The 24,300-nt window shown below is 35.9% G+C and overlaps 1 protein-coding gene across 2 annotated transcripts in view; it reads left to right on the top strand.

Annotated features, from left to right (window-relative positions):
- The window catches only part of STX18 (syntaxin 18), a 61,032-nt gene that overhangs the window by 11,465 nt on the left and 25,267 nt on the right, over positions 1 to 24,300 (top strand). For both annotated transcript variants that reach the window (XM_059845178.1, XM_059845179.1), the window contains exon 2: positions 22,635 to 22,702. In XM_059845178.1, the coding sequence (XP_059701161.1) occupies positions 22,635 to 22,702 (68 nt within the window). The remainder of the gene's footprint in view (positions 1 to 22,634; positions 22,703 to 24,300) is intronic.

Below are 24,300 nucleotides of genomic sequence, written 5' to 3'. Positions count from 1 at the left end.
TGCAGATAATTAAGTTGTGGTCAGGCCTTACAAAAATAAAAAGTTCTCGAACTATGATTTTATAAACATGCTACAATAACATTTCTTTATATTTAACAGTTTCTTATAGAAAGCTGATACTCTCACAAGGCATTGACTAAAGGTAAAACATCAAGAAAGAAAAAATATTACATTAAAACTTCACTTAGGATGTTGACAGTTGGCTTGTAATATTAAACAGATGTGTGTGTTCTTGGGATACTCTTCTTTCGGAACCTTGTTGCATACTAGTTTTCAAGTGACAACTACAAATTTTTGATTAATTCAAAATTCTTCTTTCTTCTGTTGTCTTTGTTATATGTTATTTTCTTTGGGTCTATTCAGCTGGATAGTGTGGTGCCAGCTGCAGTTTCTGCAGTGATATTCAAGGGAAAGTGTTCCTCTGTGTAGGCTTAAATTAAGGCATTCCTCAGAAAAATTATTACATGTATGCAAATGTGCATGTATGAAATACATGTGTATATTTCTTGGACATGATATTACCTTTGCATTTGTCAGGGTGACATTTATTGGTTCTAGTTGTGGCTGTGGTAGGGCACTGTGTGTGATTTTGGCTGCTAGTAAACATTCCACATAAAAGCCAATACAAAAATAATGAAACTTATGTTTTTATAAGATGTAAGTTTAATGAAGCATAGAGGGAATGATCACTTAAAGGGAAGGTGTATAGTGCTATTAAAATGGCAAAATGTTGCGTCCAGTTCTGATGTCAACCTTTTTCAGAAGTGTGGTAGTGGTGGGATGTTGCTTTGTTGGGTTTTGGGGTTTTCTTTTAACAGAAAGAGCCACAAGAATGATTTAAAGTCTGAAAAATCTACCTTGTCGTGAGAAATCCTTTAACCTTATTTTGTTACGACATACGATCACAAGTAAAAAAGTCTGATTTCTTCATGGATCTTCTGAACAGCAAACTAAGATACAGTGCTGCAAGAACTATGCGTTATTTGAGGTGTGATTCAGCTGATCCTTGATTTAGTAAATTCTGCATCACTTGAAATGTCTTAAGTCAAGTGCATGTATTTCAAAATACACATGGTACTCTACAAGTGATGCAGCAGTTAATGCACAGAGATGGCTCTGGAATTCCTTTATACGTATGGGATGTATGTATCCTTATTGCTTCATACCAAAGCAAGGAATTGGATACTGGTTTTCTAGATGCCAGACTGCTGCTCCAGTGACCTGTGACACTGATCAGTCTAACCTTGGACTGTGCAAATGTATGAATGTTCTCTCTTCATTTTTAACAATAAATGAACCTGTGGGAAACAAATCATGCTAGAGTAGTTCTAAAGTAAGATAGCTGTATTTGACTTCACAGGATGCCTAATCTACCACACAAGTTTATTGCTTATTGTGAAGTAAGCAGCCACTTTTTAATCTGTTTTTTTTTTAAATTGTCAGGTTTCTTTTCCATTGTTTTCAGGGATGAGTGATGTACAAAGATGGCTGCTTTATTTATTTATTTATTTATTTATTTATTTATTTATTTTTAGGGATGAAGGAATCAATATGAAGTGATTGTTGATTAAATAGTTCCACATCACTGTAGTCTGTATACTGACTCCATTTAATATATGTGAATAGGATAGCTTTTTTTTTTAAAGACTATGTAAAGACACAGTGATACAACGTAATGTGAATGAGACTAGCTTGTAAGAATACACTTTATTTTTCTTGATGATGTTGCTTTCAGTTCCCAAAAATTTTAGCTCATTGTGGAATCTGTTAAAGTATCGATGGGAAATACTTATGAGAGCTCAGATACAGTTTTTTATGGGTTTTAATATTATGTAAAGGACTGTACAGCAAATACTTACTACAGATAGTGAAAATGTGAAGGAGAAGAAAAAAATATCAAAGAGCTAATTAGTTGGTCTAAAATGTGACCTGGTGTAACTTCTTATATTCTATTTATTTTCTGATGTACTACAGCATACAGAATGTGTGCTGCTATGGCATGGCTATTTCGCTTACTTGACCATTTATTCACAATTTATTGTCTAAAAAATTACAGTGGTTTTAGGAATAGTATGTGGATTTCCACAATACGCTTGAAATACTTACATTTTATTTTTTAGGGAAATAAGGCATGTGTATTTTTTGAAGGAAACTTTTTTGCTTACAAGGAAGGAGAAGAAGCCTTTTCTATATAGCTCTTAAGTAAAGATTGAGACGTAACTGAATTATGCACCTCATGCAAATTCTGTATATGAGTATTATTTTAATTTTAAAGAAATACATTCAAATCATCCATTAGAGACATGGGGGAAGAAGATAATACAAATATGAATGGATTTTACCTTCTGAGTAAAATTGCATGCTCATTTCAAAGACCACTTTTATTTGCTTATAACATGGTTGCTACTGACGCTCTTACATTTGAAAAAGAGCTACTACTGCAGAAACCCATAGTCTGCTTGCAGGCATTTTATGGATTGAAGTGTTTTGAACAAACTGATTTGTATCAATCAGTTCTTAAAATGCAGCAAAACAAGTTTCTTTTTTCGGTTAGACTTGTTAGTTGTGGTGGGAGTTCTGTGTAGCCTGATGATGATGGACAGGATCTTCTGTCTGAGCAGGCACAGAAAATAATTCAGCTATTAGAATGTGTCTTTCTGCTGGGGCTTTGTCGTGGTTGGGTCTGCCTTCAGATTTTGTCCCTCTTGTGGACGACTTTGAAATAATATGAATAAAATATTTATCATGGAAATTGCATGAGGTAACGTGTTTTTTCATTAGCCCTCTCAGAGACAAAGGGTATTATATTAGCATAGCTCCAATTATCCTTTTTGCTGATGCTTGAATACTAAGGCTCTGGCAGAACAACTCTATAGATGTATGCCTAGATATAGATCCTACAAAGATAACTTGTTTGACTGAGACTGTTGTCAGTGAGATATGGTTGTTTTAAACACAAATGTATGTTTTAACAAAAAATATTTTCATATTGGAATTTTATAAGGAAGAGGATTGTTGTAATACAAAGAAGCTGAAACTCTTGAATAGTAAGTTGTTTGGAATTAAGTTTCCTACCTCTTTTAAGACTATGAACTAAACTTTTAGATTGCCTTCTGATTGCATGGTGTGTTTTCTGCTTTAAATTGCTATTACAGTAGCTCTTAGAGTCCCTAACTGAGAGCAGAGCTAGATTCCCTTTGCAGAGCGTTTGAACTGTTAACTGAGCAAGACATTGAATGATGCAAGATGAAATCCTGGTTGTACTGAAACAGACTGCAGAGTTATGGTTGATTTAATTGAAGAAAATACTGTGCAAAAAATTCTTAGCTGAGTGAAAGTTTAATGCTTGCTTCTATTTGTTTCACATTTTGTCTTGGCTAAGAATGAGGATGAAGGCTCAAATGAGAGATTGTGGAAAAAGAAGTCTTCTCAAGTGTTTTTAAGGATTTTTTTATTAAGATGTGTTTCTCTTTTTTTTTTTTTTCCCCCGCAAGAAATAAACTGATTTAGTTGAGACTATTCAAATATTGTTCACTTGGGTCCTGAGAGCATTCCCCAGATGGGGAGGCATTATGAGCAAGGACATTTCTAATTTGTGTCTCTTATTTGTATTTCCAAAGATATGCCGTATTCTAAATCAAAATAATTCTGAAAATATTTATTCATAACAGTTGTTGGGTAAAACTAGTAATTTTCTGAAAAAATGTAGTTTTGAAACTCTCTCTGAGTTGTAGCAATTAACCTACATGCACATTTATAATTCTAGAAAATGGACAGCATATTACATTCAAAGACTGGATCTGATAGACTCAAATTGCTTAAAACATCAGTTATTGAAGATGTCCCCCTGGGACTTTGAGAAACTATTTAACAGATGAAAGTACATTTTGAAAAGTCTGACCTTACAGGCAATCATAAAATGAATCAAAACAGTTCTTTCCTCCCCTGAAATGTACAGAGCCCATCTGTATCTAATCCAGTAATTATAGACTGAGTTCAATTACCTTTTCAAACTTGGAGCAGACTGGAGACTAGGCAGTGAACAAACATAGGGTTTTGTCTAGACCTCAATTGACCACAGTCTAAAACTTGAATTTATATCTAATTTTATTTTTAGTGTAGCTTGATAGTTTTTAAAGGATTTATTTTGCTACCTAGTTGCTAGATCATGAAGGTTTTTATTGTTGACTTAGTGTTTATGGTGACATTTTTTGTTCCAGTGAAGTTAATAAAATGGCACCAAGTCCTTAAAGTTTACTGTATAAATAATTTTAAATTTTAAAAAAGTGGATTTAACAGCTCTTTTGAGTCTTTAATATTGCCACAATCAAATTGTGAAAGAATCTGAACAAAATTATGTAATTTAATGTCTGAACTCATATCCATATATTTAATATTCAGATTGAAACAGCCACCTTTGATGGTTTTGGCTCTTTTAGAAATATGGACCCTGACTACCTGACTGCAGTATTACCTGTAGTTGACACAGGTTAGAAACTGTGCTGGAAATAAATTTTCAACTATTTTTTAGAATTTATTTCAGTTAAAGCAAGTAAACTATCCATTCAGCCACAGGCAGTGTTAGAGAATACATACACAGCTACAAGTTGTAGCAGTTAGTGTAAGTTATCACTTTGACCACCAAGTTGAAGCCTAGGCATCTTTTAGTTTTATCCCACAAGCAGAACAAACCACATAATATATAATATAATATACATCTTGATGAGAGGAATGTCGTACTGCATTCACTGTCTGACATTAGTTTCCAATGTGGTGTTGTTACTCCACGTAGGGCAGCTCTGAGCAGCCTTCTCTCGGCAGGCATTCTTCACAACACAGCTGTGTAGTTAGCAGAACCCAGTGCAGTGCACGGGACTGGGGTTGTTCCAGGAGAATGTTTCCTATCTCTTGGGTAGCAATGGAGGAGCAATGATTAAGGACAGAATAAATGCTTTATTTTTAACTTTTAATTGTGCAGTGTGCTTTTGACAGAGTGGCATTTCTTGGCAAGTGAAGCCTGTGATAATTAGTGCATTTAGTTTAACTTACTTATTCTTAATAATAATCAGTATTTGTAACAGTTGCTGTAATTAGTTAAGAATGTGGTTCATGGTGACTTCCAAGTCAACACGTATTTGATGAATAAGGCACACTGTTCCAGTAAGTAGTAAATTCGACATGACAAGCTGGAGTCTTTTGATGTTTAATTGGCTTTCCTTGTAACACTTGAGGAAAAAAATGATCTAATGAATGTTGCATTGACCATAAAGCTGAAGCCCAAGAAGTTGCATGGAATGTATTTTCTCTCCATATTTTGTAAGCATGGGAAAAGCTTTCTAATATTTCTGTTTTGGCGTGGTTTTTTGGGTGGGAGGTGTTTGGTTGGTTTGGTTTTTTAGTGTATAGTAGTTTTCTGGATGAATGATACTGTTCTGAAGAAGTAATATGGAAATGTATAAAATTATATTCATAATCATAAAGCAAAATTTGTAGTAATGTATTATCAGGAAATGTAGTAGTATATAACATCAGTCTGGTTTGTTATTTTGGTTTTTTTCCCGTCTCAGAAAAGAAGGACTGTCATGCACTCAGAAGTCAGGAAATCCAATTTAAAATTTCAGTCCTTCATCAAAATCCTATTTACAAAAGCATTGAGAAGTTCTATATTTCTCTCTGCCTTAACTCCATATCAGGAGCCAAGAAGATCTTTCAGCTGTTGCTAATAGCAAATGTCATCATCTGTTGCACAATCATATTTGTATTAGTAGATTTATCATAGAAGATAGGACCGTAATCTGCCTCCAGTATCTAGCCCTCTCTTTTCTTCCTCCTTATTGTTATGACCATAAGAAGTAAAATTCACTTAGAAATTCTGTTTAAGTTTATGCCGCCATAGAATGTACCACCAGCCTGCAATGGAAAGTAGGGATGCTTGGTGTAAGTTTCTGAATTTTTAATAATTGAGAAACTTACAGCTGTGTTACAGCTTCATAGGAAAAAATCTGCTATGACCAGGATGCTATGACCTGTAGCCTGCAGGTTACCCGAAATGAGAAGTCTAGATTTTGCACTGTGTTTATTCGGATCTGGATAATTTTAATTCTAAGGGGTAGTGACACTTCTGACCCAAATTCTAAGGCTACTAACAGCAACTTAAGAATTATGCTGGCTGTAATAGACAGACTTTGTGTCACAGGAAAAAAGACTATTTCGTAGTCTCAAGATTTTTCCTGACCACATCAAGTGTTTTTCCTAAGTAATGGTTGGTTGGTTCAGTTACATCTCTTTGCTCATTAGAAAAAGGAATTAGTTTTGTGACTGTTGCAAGAGACTTCGGTTGATTTTTAGTTAGATTCCGAAGACTGCCTGTTAGATTTTCTGCTGTGGGCATTGCATACACTATACTTGTAGTGTAAGATTAAAACTGTATTTAAAAAACAATTGTGTTTTTAGTTTATTGGAAAGAGAAATTTTAAAAGTGGAAGCATTTGTCCTTTGTGCTTCATGGCTATTTGTGTTGGCTGTTTTCAAACCGGATCACTTGCGTCAGCTCCTGTAATTGTACGTGTCCCCTGCCTCGGAGCAGGCGCTCCAAACCTGCAGAGAGCACGCATCTCTTAGCGGCCTCTGTTCAAGGAAATGAATTGAATTTGCCTTGTAAGATCATTTTTAAATATATAGGGAATAATAACTTTATTGTAATCCCTCGTATTGACTTTGGAAAAAAGTAGAGGTTCTTCAGGAGTCACCCTATTTTCTCCTGTTTCACTTATTTAAAAGAAGTAACTTTCTTTTGTTCCTTCCAACTCTTTCATTTTTGATGTGTGCTTTTCTTTCTGGTTCTGCGTATTGTATTTTGTTAGGTTTCTGTTGAAATCTCTCACAATTTTAGTGTCATTGATTTCCTATTGTTGGTATTCTTAATTTGCACTCCATCTGATTCCTTTGTTGCTGTTTTTATTTTCCGATTTTTTGGCTGATTTTCTGTGCATTACAGAGTTAGTAGACGCTTGTTTATTTAAGTAGTAAGAACCTGTTAACTACAAGCAGGATAATTTGGTTGCCCATGAATACCTAGTCAGTTGTTTCACTTTCTCAAGTAGAAGGGAGGCTTTTTCCTCTTGTTACCACCTGATTTGTTGTATAAGACAAAGGAATTTAAAGTGCCTTCCATGTGAAGCTCAATCTTTATAAGTAATTTTTCCTTTGTCTTTTTTTTCCTGTCTAGTCCAGCAATTGCTTTTTGGAATTTTTCCTTTTCTTGACTCCCATTTGTGACATTAATTAGTATTGATAATGGCTACTAATGAAGCAATAAAAAGATGCTTGCAGTGGTTAAAGTTAGGGTTTTAAAAAACTTTCTAAAGTGGGAAGTCCTCAAATAATTTTAAATAAAAGAAAAATTATTATGTTGTGTTACTTAAGCTATGTACGGAGTCACAGTACAGCTAATTTGATACAATGCAATGAGATAGAACTAAACAAAGTTGTGTGAGTAAAACTTTCTACTTCAACATGGGTTCATTTTCCTTCCCTTTATTTTTATATCCTTACTCATTTTTGTTTCTTCCATGCTTATTGAAGCTGTAGTCAGACAGACACTTGAGTTACTTATCCAGGAACCACATTTGAATTGCTCTGTAGGGGATTGAAGAACATTCCAGACAAAAAAGATGAAATATCTTCAAAATTGTTTAGATATCCTGTCTTTAAGGATACACTGATGCTATACACTGTGTTAAACAATATGTTTTTCCACTGGTATGATATCAGAGCTACAGGTATTTGAAATTGTTTTATGTTTCTGTGGGGAAAATTGTAGTTTTTGAATGCTCTGGTTCTAATGCTGATGTGCCAAGGAGTAGAACATGTTATTAAAACATGAGGTCAGGTTAACCCTCTCCTTTCTAGCGTATATATAGCATAAAGTGTTTTGTTTAGGCTATTTTGAACACTTTCAAGGCTTACTTTACATCCTAAGAGATTTAATAATTGCTTTGGGAGTTTGTTTCTTTCCCCTTTCAGTGTGGAGTTCGGGTTTTTCTGCTTTTTGCTTTATTACCCTAAATAAAGGTCCTGCTCTTCCAATACATGCTAGGCTCTTGTAACTCTGATATCCATCTCTCATTTGCACTGTAATTATATTTACTGCTTTAGCTTGGGTGTATCTTACTTCCCATGTTTTTTCACTCTTTACCTCAAACCATGACCTTCTGCCTCTGTTTCTGTTCCCCTTTCAGTCTGCAATTCTTCCCTTCCTTCACTTCTCAGTGTTTCTCTTATTTATCCACACTTGTGCCACAGTGAGCTTTACCAGCTCCTGTTGCATTTATTCATAGAGTCAGATATCTGCTTGACATTTACCACTTAATCTTGACCAATCTCTGTATGATAAATTCTCTTTCTAATATTAAGTGTTCATGTTCTAATTGTGATTCATAGCCATATTTTTATCTTAAAGTTGCTGGTGAGGTGGGTCCTCAGCAGGGAGGTACTTCATGTTTACCTTTCTCTCTTCCTAAGCTCATACCAGTGCATGAGCAGACTGAAATACTGATGAAATGTATTTCAGTAGTACTGACTCATCTGTAATGCAGAGCAGAGCTGCAGAGCAGTGGCATGGCATTTGTTAAATCAGGTGTTCATAACCCAAATAGAAATGAAAATGTAGTATCACTTCTGTCCTTGATATGAGAGACTGCTCTCTAATTCTTGTCAGAGCTATGAAACATTGTGGCAAATTGCAATAGCATTTTAGCCTAACCTTGAGTGAAAACTCTACACAAACCAGTATCCATCTTACAAGAGAGACTCCAGTTTCTCCCTGTGCTTGTCTGCTGAAATACAATTATTTTTTCATCCAGTTGTTCTGTTATTTGCTGTCGGGGTACCTGTTGCCGATTCCCTGACTTCTGGGACTCTGGCTGGGCCCTCCCAGGAGGCTCCCCTGTTGGGAGAGACCCTTCTGGAGTGGTCTTGTGTCAGGAAAGAGAGACGCACTGGATCTTTTCGGTCTTCAGGTTCTGGTTTATTGTTATCTTATCTAGAGTTTTGCACTCTGTCCACACAAGGCTCGGCGCACTGGAAAAGCACTGCAAAAATGGCAAACAATCTATCCTTACAAGGTCTTTTATAGCTAAGCTATCCAATTAAGAACTGACACCTAGATTATTTCCCTTTTTAACGCAATAACTGATCCCCAAAAGCCCACAATGTGGACTTTTCCACCCAATTACGAAATGCCACCCAAACCCATGAAGAAGGAGGAAGAAGAAGCATAAGGAAGAAGCCCAGGATGACACCCTGTGCCCTCCATCATGCTTCCATCCACTATGTAGTAAAATCCTAAAACCTAAATTTCCCTCCTAAGTGATACATCAACACTACTCTCTACTTCACACCCTAGTTGATTTTAGTCTATTCTGGAGTTCAGGAAACTTTCTCCATGAATGAGGGTCCAAGCCAGTGTTCCACTGGGGGTCAGGGCACCCCAGAGCAGACAGGGAAATATTCCCGGTGCCCTCGTTTCCACAATTTGCCCACACAATGCAGTAGCATTTAGCTACTACAACTCAACCTGGGCAGTCTATTTATTATGGTAGAAGACAGACGTAACACTGATTTTTTCACTGCATATGGGTTGGTGAGATACATGAAACTATTTGGTAGGCACTGAGTATTAACAAAGCATTTTAGAAAGTTTTACGGCTTAGTCTGTAAGCTCCTGGACAGTTTGTGTGTGTTTACTTCTTACATGGTGGTGGTTTAGTTATTGATGGTTCCTTCCTGCTCTACATGCTACAGCAATGGCCTTATGGATATCAACAGAAGGTTGTGAAAGGAAGGTCTCCATGAAAATGGCAGCATCTTTGAAATGTCTGTGCCCCAAACTGTTGAAAAACATGATGTTGCCTATGAAATAAAAAGTTAGACAAGGGAAAGTAGTCCCTGTTTTATTCTCTCTAATGGAGTGTTTCAAGTAAAATAAGAACTCAGATTCATTTTGCAGAGTAAATAATTTTAATATATTTTTGTCTTCTGAAACTCTTGTGATTCTTCAGTTTACAGAGTAAGCACAATCTTTTTCATTGCGGTGGTGGTTTCTGTGATCTTATCTTAGTGACTTAGGTGCTGGATAGCCAATGCAGCTCTCACTGCAAAGTCCTTGTGAACAGGAATCTGTCAATAAATACCTGTCAGTGTCTCTGCCACCATCTTGTTTCCTAAGATTGTCTCACAACTGGCTGGGTACTTAGTAATTTCAGAATGGAGACCGTGTTCCTTTCCTGAGCAGCCATGGGAATAATGCTGTAGTTTACAGCCCTCTCTTCTTGGAGACCCTTTGGAGTTGACTGCAGATTGGACCCTCAGACTTAATGCAGCAGTATACAGTGGTAGTATGTCTCAGTACAGATGCTATTTCACTTTATTTCAGCCAGCTCTTTTGTTTCCTTTTCTTGTGTGTCTTGGTTTTGCCTTAGTTTTTGTTTGTTGGTTTCTGTTTCCCTATTTATGCACCCTGTGTTTTCTGTGGATGTGTACTATCAAAAAGCCACCTATTATGTGAAGTTGTGGGTTCCTATGAATTTGAGACTTTCTAGAGATAGATAAAACACTTTCAGAAATTAGTAAAATGTTGCAGGGAATGGTAGCCAATTACAGGATACAGGTCAGTTAACTCAGAGACCAGAACAGATTGTTGTATTTTGAGGTGTCTTGCGTGATCTTGCAAAGTTCACTTCAGTGAGTCTCTTTTGGCATTTATATTACAAGCCAAACTTTGTTATGCCCATGTGAGCCTTGGTTTGGCTGAGTCTCCTAAATCGGTCTCTCCTAAAGACTGAGTTAAGAGGAGACCAGAAGCTCATATCTCTTAAGGTTTTCAGAATTTGTCCTCTGCCTTATGAAGAGTTGCTAGAAACTTTTAAGCAGCTTCATTTTCTTTCTCTTGTTTGGTAAAGTGTTTGTCATTGTGTAATAGAATAATTGAGTTCTCAGTTCAGTTGTAAATAAGGCTGAACTTTATTAGTTTTTTTCATTACTTTCCTGATATGATTTGATTATTTCCTATTGATATAGTCAAGGAAGGCTTACGTGGTGACTTACATATAGATTATATAACCAACATAAGAGCCACAGAATAGTAAACTGTAAAACATACAGGAATTAGAGAAATTAACTGTTAAACTGTAGTTTTTTGATAAACTTTCCTTCTACTTTTACTTCAGTATTTTTCACAGCTTGACATGGCTATGACACATGTTCCCACAGGAAACTATTTCAGTCTATTGTGATGTGAATTTGTTTCTAGATTTTGGGCTGTGTTTTTTGTTTTGATTTTACATTGTGAAGTACATCAGTGTTTCCTCATGTGAACTTCAAGTTCTCTTGCTTTTTGAAAATACAAAAAAATTATGTTGCTCTTTTAACTCTTACTTAACTGGCCTATAAATCCTGAATCAGTTTAACCTTGAATTTCTTTCTGTAGCACAATTGTTGATTTGAGGGTCAGCATGCTGGAATGTTTCAGGCAAACTTGCAAATATGTAGTCTATAGGAACCACTATTTCTGAACATTTTTTTAGCTATGCTGATATATGAAATGCTTTCCAGTTTATGCATTTTTATTCTTCTCTGCTACTCCCAAACTTTTTATATGAGAAACTCATAAAAATTTTTATGCTGTGTTCCTGTTGGCCTTGCAATGTCAAAGCAGTTTCTCATGATTGTTCTCATCATTAAAGATGTTTAATATATTTATTTTAGCTTTTTAAATCTGAAAATCCTTAGCTTCTTTTTTTTTTAATGATTGGCATTTATATCAAGTGAAATTAAAACTCAGATATCTGAATGCTTTGTTCAAATTGGTTAAATGAGTATGATTAAGTTGTAAGAAGTAGCCCATCAAGTAAAATCTTACAATTGCATACAAAGCTGTCTGTTGAATTAAAAAAACAGAAACCCAACTTTCATTTGCAATAGCACTGTTCTGATTTTCATTAAATAAATTATGTTTTACTCTATTTTGTTTAAACTCTAGATTAATTTCTATGGTTACAGCGGATATAAATCTCTAGATTGGCTTTAAAAGGGATTGTTTATTCAAAACAGGACTGACAGTCTCTCCTCAAGAGAAGCTATTACTTAATTTTATTTTTCCAAGTTTAAATGCTTAAAAAATATTTGTAATGATACCCCAAAGGCATCATAAAAATGTAAAAATAATTATACTCTAAAATTACCAAAATTACAGGAAGTGGACATTTAAAAAATCTTGCTGAGATTCATGGCTGAGAAAAAGTGAGGCAGGAAAAGTGCCTTACTTCACAACTTCAAATCTTGTCAGGGATTTCACTTTCAGTGATTAAAAATAAGTGTTTGAATTGTCAGTATTACTCAGATGTGAGAGAATAGCATTGATTTCCCTTTTAATTACAGCTGAAACTTTCTCCTCACAAATTCGGCAAGTGCTTTCTAGAGAGAAATTTTTATGTGACTATTTTTTTCAGGTAGAAATTATTCTCCCCTTGGTGGGGGCATTTTTGTAATAGGCAAAATAGCTGGCAAATACCCATCAGAAGATGAAAACCAGCCCGAAAAGCATTTTGTGATGAGCAAATCCCGGGGTTTAGAGATACTTCTTTTGGACACTTCATGTATTATCTTGGGAGTGTAATGGTCATTTGGTAGTTAATGTAAATGTGGAAGGGCAATGTGCTCTAATGAAGAGGTTCTTCTCTTGGACTTCGGTCATGTCAGAAGGTTCTCGAGTGGGAGCAAGATAAGATGTGTTTCTTCTGTGATGCTTTTATTCCCACTTGAGCCCTGATAAACATCTAGCCCTTGCTGTAGAGTTGAGAGCCTGTCATGGTTTGCCTTGATAACAATTTATAAGACACTCAGAAAAGGACAGGATGAAGGGAATTGTATAATACTTGGATTTCAGATTGGCTGTTAGTATTCCTCTCTGGTCCAAGAGTTATTAAAAGGATGGTTTTTTTTGTTTTTTTTTTTTTTAAGGCTAGAGTTTTACTCACCTCACTTTGCTCAGTTTGTTGTAAGGACTAGTGGAGAAGAGTTATTTTCCTGAGGGATGGAGGACATTTTTTTTGGTATGGTTCTATTTCCTAGGTGCTCTAACAAAGGAGTAGTGGCTTGCTCAGAAAAGACAGTGAAACAGAGCGTTTGAAGTGGGGCAGAGGAGGAGATGTGTGTGCCTGATGGAGAAGCTCTGTCTGGGTTTCTTGAGGGTGTGAATGCCTCTCTCAGTGCATCACTCACTCTGCATCATCGATGGAATGACTTATGGCTACCGGGGCCCAGGAAGTTCGACCATGTAGGGCTGAGGATCCTGCTCTTGCGGTTTCCTGTTACACGAGAAAAGGGGGCAGAAAAGGAACCTTTGTCTTAATTTTTATGCTGATACCATAAAGCAGTTGGATTAAAATCTTAATGTGTACAGAATTGGCTTATTTCCAGTATATTTACTTATTGCTGTTGTGCCTGATTTATATATGGTCTTTACATAAGGATTCATAAACATCTCATTTCTGACTGGTTGTTTTTCTTGGTGTTTTAGTGAGGGAGAAATTTATTTGGTATAAATGTTAGAGCAACCACTGAATTACTGTTCAGTCTGTATAATACAAATTAAGGTGTTGAAACTTAGTAGAAGTATTTTTGCACTAAGAACGTTATTGTACAAATAATGAAAATCCAGGAAAATACTTGCCCCTCTGAATATTATTTGACAAGAGTTGTAGGATTTTGAGACAGAATAGGTGTTGTGTCGGTTCGTGCTCTATATCACTATGGGTTTATGAGTGTAAGCACACCGAAAATGCAGAGCTCTGAGTGGGAAGGGCCTGGCAGAGGGGCTGCGGAGCCTGAGCAAGTCTCGGCTCGGGCCGCGGCTTCAGGGAGCGCGGCCGCCGCGGCGGCTCGGCCCCTGTCCCGAGCTCGGCCCCTGTCCCGAGCTCGGCCCTGGCCCCGGCCCCGGCCCCGGTCCCGGCCCCTGTCCCGAGCTCGGCCCTGGCCCCGGCCCCGGCCCTGGGCTCGGCCCCTGTCCCAGATGCGGCCCCAGCCCCGGCCCCGGTCCCCGGGCTCATCCTCTGGCCCGGGATTCAGCTCCCGCGGTGCCCTGCAATGGCTTACGGTGAAGCAGATTCAGCTTGGTCCCAAAGTGAAGCACATGCCTCTCTGAATTGCACTGCAAAAACCTTTCAGAAAATCAAAAGATTTGATAATAATGGTCAGAAGTAGTAACCATTTATTACTGAGTTTCTGTTAAATGAGACTGGGCACCTCTCTTTATATCATAGAACATCTTTCAGTCAAGAAAATGTAGGACTGAAATGAGCTCAGACTGAGAACAAGAGGCCAGAAAAAAATCTCTTACGGAAAGACTCAAGCAACATTGAATGCAGTTACTGAAAGGTTGTAAATGGATCATTTTCAACAGCAGTGGTAAAGGCCAATTGTTGCAAATACGTATTTTGACCAATTTCCTTGTATCTCTCAACCAAAACATTCCCCACAATTGTTGTGGGGTATGTATTTTAGTCAGTGAGGTTTTGGATGATTGTGTAAAAATGCAAGTTAAAGAAAGTTAAGATTAGAGTTTGACAATAAAGAAGAAAAAGGAAAATAGTAAGTTTTATTAAAATCAGATGTTGTGCTCTTTCTTTTTTTTAACTGAAAGTATTTGTTGCTGCTGATAATAAATAAAAACTAGTTACTAAAATTATTTAGCATGATGATACATTGTAGAAAGCCTACTGTTAATTTTTTCAGGTCATTTCATGTTCCTATTGACTGTCTACAGACCATTTTCAGAATATCTAGATGTGCTTCTATATGATGGTGTCAAACCAGTGTGTTCCACAAGAGCTAAGGAAACAGTGGCAAAATTAACACAGACTTTTGTCATAAAGTCTATGTGTGTTGCATTTCTCTGGTTTAGAGTTGAAATTCAGTATTTGTAAGTAATTATCCTAAAAAAATAAGACTTTTTTCCCCTTTTGTTTACAAGTTCTGAAGTAAAAAGCATTAAAAACAGTTTTAAGGATATACAATATATTCATGGATAATTTCCCTAAAAAACAAAAATTAAAAAGAACTTCAGTGACTTCAAAGTAATTTTTCTGTACAGGTGGAGTTTGCTGTCAATACCATACACATTTTTAAAATACTTGTCAGTCGTATCCCCAAATAACACTGCAGTGAAACCTTCGTGCAATGATAATACTGGGTTATTGTGGTCAGTGGGGAACTGGAGTTTTTGAGCTCTTGGATCTTAATTTTGTTTGACTCTTATTAGAAGAGTCTCAAATAACAGTTGTTAGCAGTTGTGTCACAAAATTGCAAGAATAATTTTTCCTTAATATATTTGACTGAATCTTACACTGATTCTGGATTATTTTTATGGAAGGCATAGTAAGATGAAATGTGAGACTTTTAGGCTGATAGTGAGTTATTGACTACCAAATCTTCCATTGCAGGTAATTAACAATGAATAAAAAATAAAAATAATGGAATGCAGATCTAAAGTGCACTTTAGAGGCAAAGTATTTAAATGTAAACTGACAGTAGTATAAATCAATGTGACAATCTTTGAACCACAGACAGCATAAATAAAAATATGTTAAGCAAGAAGTAAAAAAACCCCAAAATTAAAAAAATGGTTTAGAGCCAGCTGGGTTTTGTTTGTTTTTTTTAATGTACAAGACAGTGGTTTTTTACTTTTTCTGTTTTGATGGTTTGATATAAAGCAAAATGAAGTGTTTTCTACTCTAGACCAGGTGTCAGGAAATTGGCTTGGCTTCTTAATGCAGCTTAAAGATTTCTTAATCACTTTGTTAATGTGCACAAAATACTGCCTGTGGTACTCTGCAGACAGGTTTTAATTTCCAATATTCCACAATGACTAATGAAATCTCCTGCAATGATTCCTTACAATTTTGCTTTCATTTTATATGTTAAAAAAATGTTGGTTTTTATTAGGAAAATACTAATAATACTAAACATTTAAAAAATATTTTTTCAATTTTGTACCATCTTTAACTTCAAGTTTCAAGTAGCCTCACTCTTCCTTTTCATGGCTTTTAATTGAATTAATTCAGTTTTGAATGTTCTTATCCCATATACTACACATTTTGTTAACATAACCCACTCATACTTGGTTAATTCCTTTGCTTCGAATGCAAGACCGCTAATAAAATGCAATAAGAAATGTTTCTCTGCCCGTTGCTGCTGCTGTAACATGTATGCTGATGTAAAGCAGAAACTGAACAAAGTCACAATTTTCCTGAGATTAGAGGTAGCCAGGCTGGCTGTCTCCCTGCTTCCAGCTCCGGGCCACCCCCACGCCGCAGTTTAGATATTATTTGCTCTTTCGGGTCTCAGATTACGAGAGCAATTGATCTGCGTGACCTATTTTAGAAACTTTCACGTTTGCTGGGGAAACCTAAACCAAATGTATCCCCTCAAGAGACAAATCAGCTGCAAAGCGGCCCGGCTGACGCGTGGAGGCAGCCAGCGGCTCCCTGCCTCAGTGCTGGGGGCACAGCTCCATCTCCTGGCGCGCTGCGAACTCGCACCAAAGCCTTCCAAGAACAATCTTCTCACGAGTAAATACAGTTTAATTGGTTTCATTTAATTGGTTTTATTTCTCTTACATTTATCTCACTGTACTTGAAGGTTCCAGCTCGGAAATGTAGAATCCAAGTAACAGTTCTTTAAAAACAAAAATCTTGTCAGTTCTTAGCAACATCCAGCAAAAGCCTGTGTTGATTCAATGGGCTGATGGTCCTTAAAATATAACTTGGAACCTGGCCCGTCCTGTGTTGTGTTTTTAAAAAGTTCATCTTTCTAGCCAAAGGTAGTTTGTACTGATAGAGTTCTCTATAGGAGTAATTTGTGCATCAAAACGTTTCTATCTAGTTTTCGACTGTAATAGTTTAGGTAAGAGCTGAAGCTCTTATTTTAAAAATTATTTAATATAAATTTTGCTTCCATTTATAATGTCTGTTCTGTTTGGGTTTTTACTCTAGACTTCTGAAAACACTTACTTCCATTACATGCACTAACCATGGAAAATTTCCTTTCTCTTTTTTTTTTTTTTAATATGACTTAGACATTGGAAAAACAAGTTTATGTTCTTACCCTAATTACTGTATCTCCTCCTAGTACTGAAACTGTACTTCTTTTGGTCAGAAACATGCAGTTCCTGTTCATAAACTGATGCTTTACTGAAATTCAGAATTTTTCTTGAAATAGGCAATGGGTTTGTTTGGCTTAACTATATATTTGGAATTGAAAACAGGATAAGGTGCCTAGATATTAATATAACAATCTTAAATTTTACACTTCTTGCCAAGGGCCTTGTAGAATATACTCACCTTTTTATGAATCTGTACAGGGAATCTGTTTAGGTAAGACATTGGAGATGTTTTTCAAACATATTGGAAAATTAAATGTAAAATTTTGTTTAGGGTTTTTTTCCCCCCCGTTTTAAGGGATAGTATGGCACGATAGTCAGCAGTGCTTGGTAGTGCTGCTGAATCAACAGTAAATACCACTCTCACAACTTCTACAAAAACCTTTCTATTATATTTTGGTTTTAAGTAATTTTTAAAGTTTTTTTTAACAAAGTACACCTTTTAAAAAAATCAGAGTGGCAATACAGCGTGAAGTGTAACAGTCAATTTTATATGGTAGGAAATAGTTGGGCATTGTTCTGATGGAAGAGTAAATTTGATAAAACGCTATATTTGTTCAATGAAAATGACTATTCAGCATGGTTGAATTCTCTCTACAATATGTCACGGGAACCTACTCCAATCATTTTAATCGTAAACAATGCTGCTCCTTCTTGCAGTGGGTTAAACGCATGCAAATTGGACCCTACTGTTTCATGAGTGATCAATTCTTTGTTGGGAGTGGAAAGCAATGCTGTATGTATTGCTAAGAGACTGAAGGAAGTGTAGTCAGCGTCTTGTTCTAAAGCCTCTGTGTCTCAAGATGCTGCTTTGGAGGCAATGCTTTCCTGTTTCTTATCTTTTTAAAAAACTTAGCCTGCTCTGAAATCATTAGAAAAATCTCTTAACAGAGGAACATCTACCATTTCTAGTGCAGGCCCCAAGTATAAATAGAGCTGTGCATGCCACCTGTGGTAGCAGATGGCAGCCATTCACAGCTTCCTTTTGTGTTAGACCTGCATTAGATGCAATAATTGCTTTTATGCTTTAATAAGAGTTGTTTGAAAAATCTGTATTGCCAACAAAACACAGATATATGTGTTAAAGAGGTAGTTTAGTGAGGATCAAGTGGTAACTGGAACCTAAAGTAACTTTTAAAAAGTCATGTTACAGGCTTTAAAGTGAATTTATAGTGTTTTTCACTTGGATGATGTTGATGCTTTTGTTTGCCACATAGTGGCAAATGCTGCTGCTTCACTGTAGAGAGTCAATTGGGTTTTCGTGATTAGAACTAGAAATTTGGAGTTTTTAAATAACATCTGGAGTCTCTAGATTCAGTAACTGAACTTTGGAGGTTCTCATGTTGGACTGTTTCCGTTGTAATTAAATATACCTTATCCATTCATGGCAGATGCATCCTGTAGGAAGTTCTCTACCGGTGCTATTCAGCTCCTGCCCTCTCTTGTGCTCGTACAGGTATTTGTGGAGCTGAAATGAAAGAAACCAATTCTTTCTAGAGGAGTAATTAGAAAAAAACAAAGTAATTTCACTGTTTTGGTGTGTGATATTGACCCTCAAGGGAATGTCAGTGGAAATGGGAAGAGAAGGAGAGCCTTCAGTTTCGTAAGTAGTCTTCATTGTTAGAAGGAACATAACCCACCATATTCTTGTAGTGCACAGAAGCTCAAGAAGATGCTGTTGCTGTAATGATATAACTGGTGCTCACAATATTGTGAGGAAAGGTATTTTATTCCCTGATTCCCTTATGAATGGGAAATGTCAGTTATCAGGAAATTCAGCAGTGTTCTTCCCTGTAAGATAAGTTTAGTTGTTATATAGTGCAAGAAAGAGTGCTGCAACTATGAAGGGCTTTTCTCTAAACCCTCCTGTCTCTGCAGGGGTTGGGGGGAAGGAAGAAAATAATTTCTTTATTTCAGGGTTGAAGGAAAGGCTTATTTCTCTGCTGCAGACTTTGGGAGGAAAAGGAAGTAAATTTCCAGATGCAAAGAATGAGAATCATGATGAGAGGCCAATACTCAGATGTGTTTGTGCTTCTTCAAATTGCTCTCATCTATCCTTTTGACACCTGTGTCAAGTGGTGGTAAAAATGTTTTGAAAACAGGCATGTAGAGCAAATTGGAAGTTGCAGTTATGATAGATGGGTAAATGGAGTGGAAAAATGGCTGTGCTGAAATGCAAGTGGGATTTAAAATTCTACTAGATCTACTTGAAAGATTAATTTAGGGAAGATACAAAAATTTATCCCAGAGGCAGTGGAAAGCAGGGGGAGAAAGACTGGCCAAGAAAACTGTTGCAAGAAGGGAAGACTTTTTTTACAGAGATAAAGTTAGTTTTGCCCGAGTTCACAATGAGTTACTACTGGTATTAAAACCCTCCTTAAGTTAAAATATTATTTAGCTGTTTTAATAAAAAGAAAATTAGCAATTGGAGTATAAATGAGGAATGGTTTAGTCATGGACTCTAGGCTAAATTAATAACAAAAAAACCATAGACCAGTGGAGTAAAAGCAAGATATGTACTGGGATCTAGAAAAATTAGTAGAAAAAAAGGTGTTTCCAGCAGAAATAGTTACAAAGTAACCAACACAAGTGAATTCTTTTCTAGTCATTTTCGTTCGAAATGGATGGATACAAACTGGGACAAATGCAGAGGGAAGCTGTGAGTTCTGCAACTGCAGAACTGGTTTGTGAGAAGGAAATAAAAGCTTGGGGTTATTTGTCTGGGCTACAAAAGTTAGAGAGAGAGAGAGAAAGATGGAATTACTGACAGTAAAATCAAACACACATGCAGGGAAACAGAACTTTTAAGGGAAAGGACCATTCTGAAGCAAGAAGAGATGTATAGTAGTTGGTAATCAGTAAACCTGGAAATAGACAATAATTTGACAGTAATAAGAGCAATAGGATTCTAATAAAGCCACTCAGTTGTAATAGGGAGAAGCTTTATTCCCTTTAGGCTGAAGCTTGATAACTTTGTAAAGAGTGTATGGTGAGCCTTTGATAACACCAGAATAATTGCAAGTTGATGACCCAGGAGATATCGTCAGGATTTATCTTTGTATAATGTGGAATATTTGTATCTACAAAAATTCAAGCATCATACAGAAAACCGATCAATTTTGTAAAATAAAATTAGCATTCCCCCCCTTTAATACTCATGAGACCTTCTTTTTAAGAAAAAAGATAATTTTGGTCATATGGTTATGGCAAGTTGAATTCAAAGCTATGCCAGTAGTACATGGTAACAAAAGGAGAAAGAAATATCTACAGTGCAGGATTGCAGAAGATTCTGTTAGAATTTGAGGGAAACGAAAACAAGAAGTCTCACTTCTGATGCAAATCTTGGGAACTAAGAGCTTGATGTGAGTATGGGCATAATGGTGTCATTCTAAATTCATGAAAATAGCTTTACAAATGAAGGAGAGGCAAAGTGGGGTCAGTGCAATTCAAACACATGATGACAATTTTAGCCTAAATAGAATGCTCTTTGTGACTAGATGAATTAATTACTGTAAGACAGTGCTCTTGCTTGTCATTCTGATTCTTTCTGCTTGTTAATCACTCCTAAATTGTAACTATTGCAGTAATATGAAGATTTATTGCTTACAAAATTTTGCTTATCTGTATTCTAGTTTAGTGTTTTCTCGTGCATTAATGTAAATGTTTTGGAACATTTCTTATTTTACATTTGTTTTGTCCTCTGTAGTACTTTCTCTCTGCCTATTAAGTATTGTTGTTCCACTGAAACACTGTATAACTGTTTTAGATGTTTTGCTTTCGTAGTCAAGCTTGATTTATCTATTCAGCAAATTTGATGACATACCAAGTCTGAGCTGAGAAAGAGATTACTGTATAAATAATAAATTCAAGAGGTGATGAGAAGAAACATCTGTAGAATGGTTTAGCTTACTCTTTGTGTCTCATTGGTCTTGTAGCAATTGCAGTATTTCCCTTCCTGCTCCGTATAATGGTGCTAACATACTTTGGGAAACTCCTGCAGGTACTGACATAACTCAGTTTGCTATGAATGGGATGAAATTTCCTGTGATAATCACACAAAAAACTTGAGACATGAAAACTGGGAAAATCCTTTTCCAATATGATGAATTATAGTAAAACTGAAACAGAGCAAAATAATAGGGAAATGGAGGCTTATTTATTTGCACAAGGAAACACTTATCTTGAGTTGTACAAATTACTGTGGTCTTACTAAGTATATTTTTTCCTTGCACTTTTTTTCAAAGAGCTGCTTTTGAAAAAAAAATAATTGGGGGGAATTAATCTTCTATTTATCCAAACTATTTTGTGTTCTTTCTCTGTGGTTTTTCTGTTTGTTTAATTGCAAAGATCATTTGCATGAAAATGGGATTTTAAGACTAGAACAGTTTCTGATACTTTTTCCCAGATACATGGAGTAAACGGTATTTATTGTAAATGAAAACAACTTTTGTTTTGTAAAATGCCTTGCATGCTTTGTTTACACTGAATTATTAATTAATATTTGAGAATATAATTTTAAAAGTTGTCTCAGAAAATATATACTGCTAATGTACAGAATTCTCTTCCCTTTTCCCACTCCCCATCATGTTTTCTCATTTCTCTGGTGAATTAAGCTACACTTCTGTAGTTCCTCCATTGTCTAAAATAAGCAGCGTCTTATGCTACACCAAATTTTTTAAATTAGACTGAAGTTTTCAAAAGTTGTTTCAGATTTTTTTTTGGCTTTCCAAAAGATCTTTGTAAAGATTTCTTAAAAAAGAAAATAAAGTGATTTGTAGTAAAAGTTAATGCAGAATGAGGTGGAAATTCAGAAATGGAAATTAGATTGGGATGTATGATCTGGCAAATCTTACTAATGATTATCAGAGAGTAGAGAAACTACTTTAGTTTGGGCACAACTGGTCACTGTATTAGGGCAAAAGTAGAAGGGTGGGGGTCAGTACCTTGCCATACAAGTTTTGCTAGCTGGACTTGAATATGTATATCTGATCAGTAAAGAGTTAAAAAATTTCTTGTGTGGTCTTCCAAAATGAATTTATTTCCAAAGTGTACATTAAATTATGGAATCATTAAATTCTGGATTGAAAATTTAGATAGTGTTTTGTGTTACCATGTTTAATATTTTTAATGTTTAATATTCTAGTTATATTTACTGTTTAGTTTATTTTCTATGGGAAGAAGACAGGTATTTTTACTGCTGTTCTCCAAGCTACATCTTCTTACAATGGGGTTTTTTTTAGATTATTTTTATGTATTGACTGCTTGGAAAATGTGAAAATTCTAGTATAAAAGAGTAAATTTTAATATTCTATTTAGTTGTAGAATAAGCAATTTATGAATTCATGTTTGAAGTGTGGAATACTGAACTTCAAATATAAAATAATCTGAAATTTTATTATAATTTCTGTTCATTTAGATTTCTCATATTGGAAAGCTGAAAGATTTTCTTCTACAACACAGAAAGGATTACATTAATGCTTACAGGTAAGTGTGCACTGTGTTTAAATGGGTTTATCTAATATTTATTTATTTATCTTAATGCTTATAAAGTGAACAGATTTAAAACCTATAGGCATAATGACTAAAACCAAAACAGCAATTGTTATTAATTAGCTGACTGTAAACCACTACAAGATGGAACAATAGTTCTGTCACAAGAAAACAGGGCTCCTGAATAAAATGAGGCTCAGAATTTGAAGATGATTCAAAACTGCTATATCTGTTTACTTGTTGGTAACTTTAGTATAGGATTTTTAGAAGATTAAAATACAAATTTACAAGTTTGTAAGAAAAACATAGTATCTTCTGGTCTGCAGATACTAAGTCAAATTATCATAAGATCTAAATATAAGTGCAGCCTGTGTTTTGGTTAACTGAGTACAAATCATTGTAGCATTTGAGAAATGTAAAATTTGCTTTGTAGTGCTACTTTGTTACATGCAAACTAGGCGAGTCAGCCCTGACTGCATTCCAGTTCAGACACAGCTCTGACTAAAGCTGAGCTGCTGCTTCAATCAAGGTAGGTAAAATGCAGCCTAAAATCACTTTGAGTTAAAAGCTTCCTAGATACCAAATAGAAGTGCTGTCTATTCAGACAGATGTCCTTTCCCAGGAAAAGACAGTAAGAATAGATGAGCCATCTGCTATTCCTTAGGCTCAGTCCATATAGGATAAACAGTTTTTCTGAGAAACAACTCTAGTCCTGAGAGGGTCTGTCACAGTAACAGCAATACTACCTCATCAGTGGAGTCAAAGTGTGTTCTGAGTAAGTTATGAGAAGACTTCTGGCACCCTTTTTTGTTTCCGCAAGAGTTTAAAAGCTGTATTTTATTATTTTAAGAACAAGATAAAAAAGGAAGATGCCTTCTTTTATAAGTGAGAGGCCATGGGAGCTATTCAGTCAGTGCTGGTGAAAATGCTGCTCAGGGTGTGCGCAGTTCTGTGTATGGGGTGGGTCAGGGATGCTGTTGCCAAGGAGTAGGGAGAAGTAGTGCTCAGCTCTGTGTTATGACTGGCTCTCTGCTTTTTAATGCCTCTAGGAATAGGGCATGAGCAACACTAGGTGGAGCCAGCAGTTTAATACTGACAAAACTGGATGTATTGTATGAAAACTTCATGTGCATGCAGTGGTTGAGAAACTGCAAATATTTCCAGTAAGAGCAGTCAGTAGTGGTTAAATTTTGGGTAGTGTTTGTATTTTATTAACAATAGTGTGCATAAAATGGTAGTGGTTAGAGTAAAAATGTGTCCAGGTTATTTTTATTTCCAGAAGTTTTTAATGTTCTCTTTGTAAACAAGTTGCAACAAGTTATCGTGGTAATTCTCAGTGCTTTCCACCACCCTCTCCCCCCACCCAAGTCTTCATTTAAGGAGAGAAGTGTCATTTACTTTATTAAACCATAAAATAATCCTGCAGATCTCATCTGTGATAGCGGTTGATTCTGTTCTTAGTGGTCAAACATAAATTGCTTATGTTTAATTTGACATAAAAATGTCAAATTCCATACTAGATTACTTGTGCTGTTCTACTTCATGGATACAAAGAGCATCATAGCATCCATGCTGTTAGTCTTGCAGTCTTA

The sequence above is a fragment of the Haemorhous mexicanus genome, chromosome 4 (genome assembly GCF_027477595.1).
Source record: "Haemorhous mexicanus isolate bHaeMex1 chromosome 4, bHaeMex1.pri, whole genome shotgun sequence".
NCBI classification, from domain to species: domain Eukaryota; kingdom Metazoa; phylum Chordata; class Aves; order Passeriformes; family Fringillidae; genus Haemorhous; species Haemorhous mexicanus.
The sequence above is the reverse complement of the archived record's forward strand: the minus strand, read 5'-3'. Positions and strand labels throughout refer to the sequence as shown.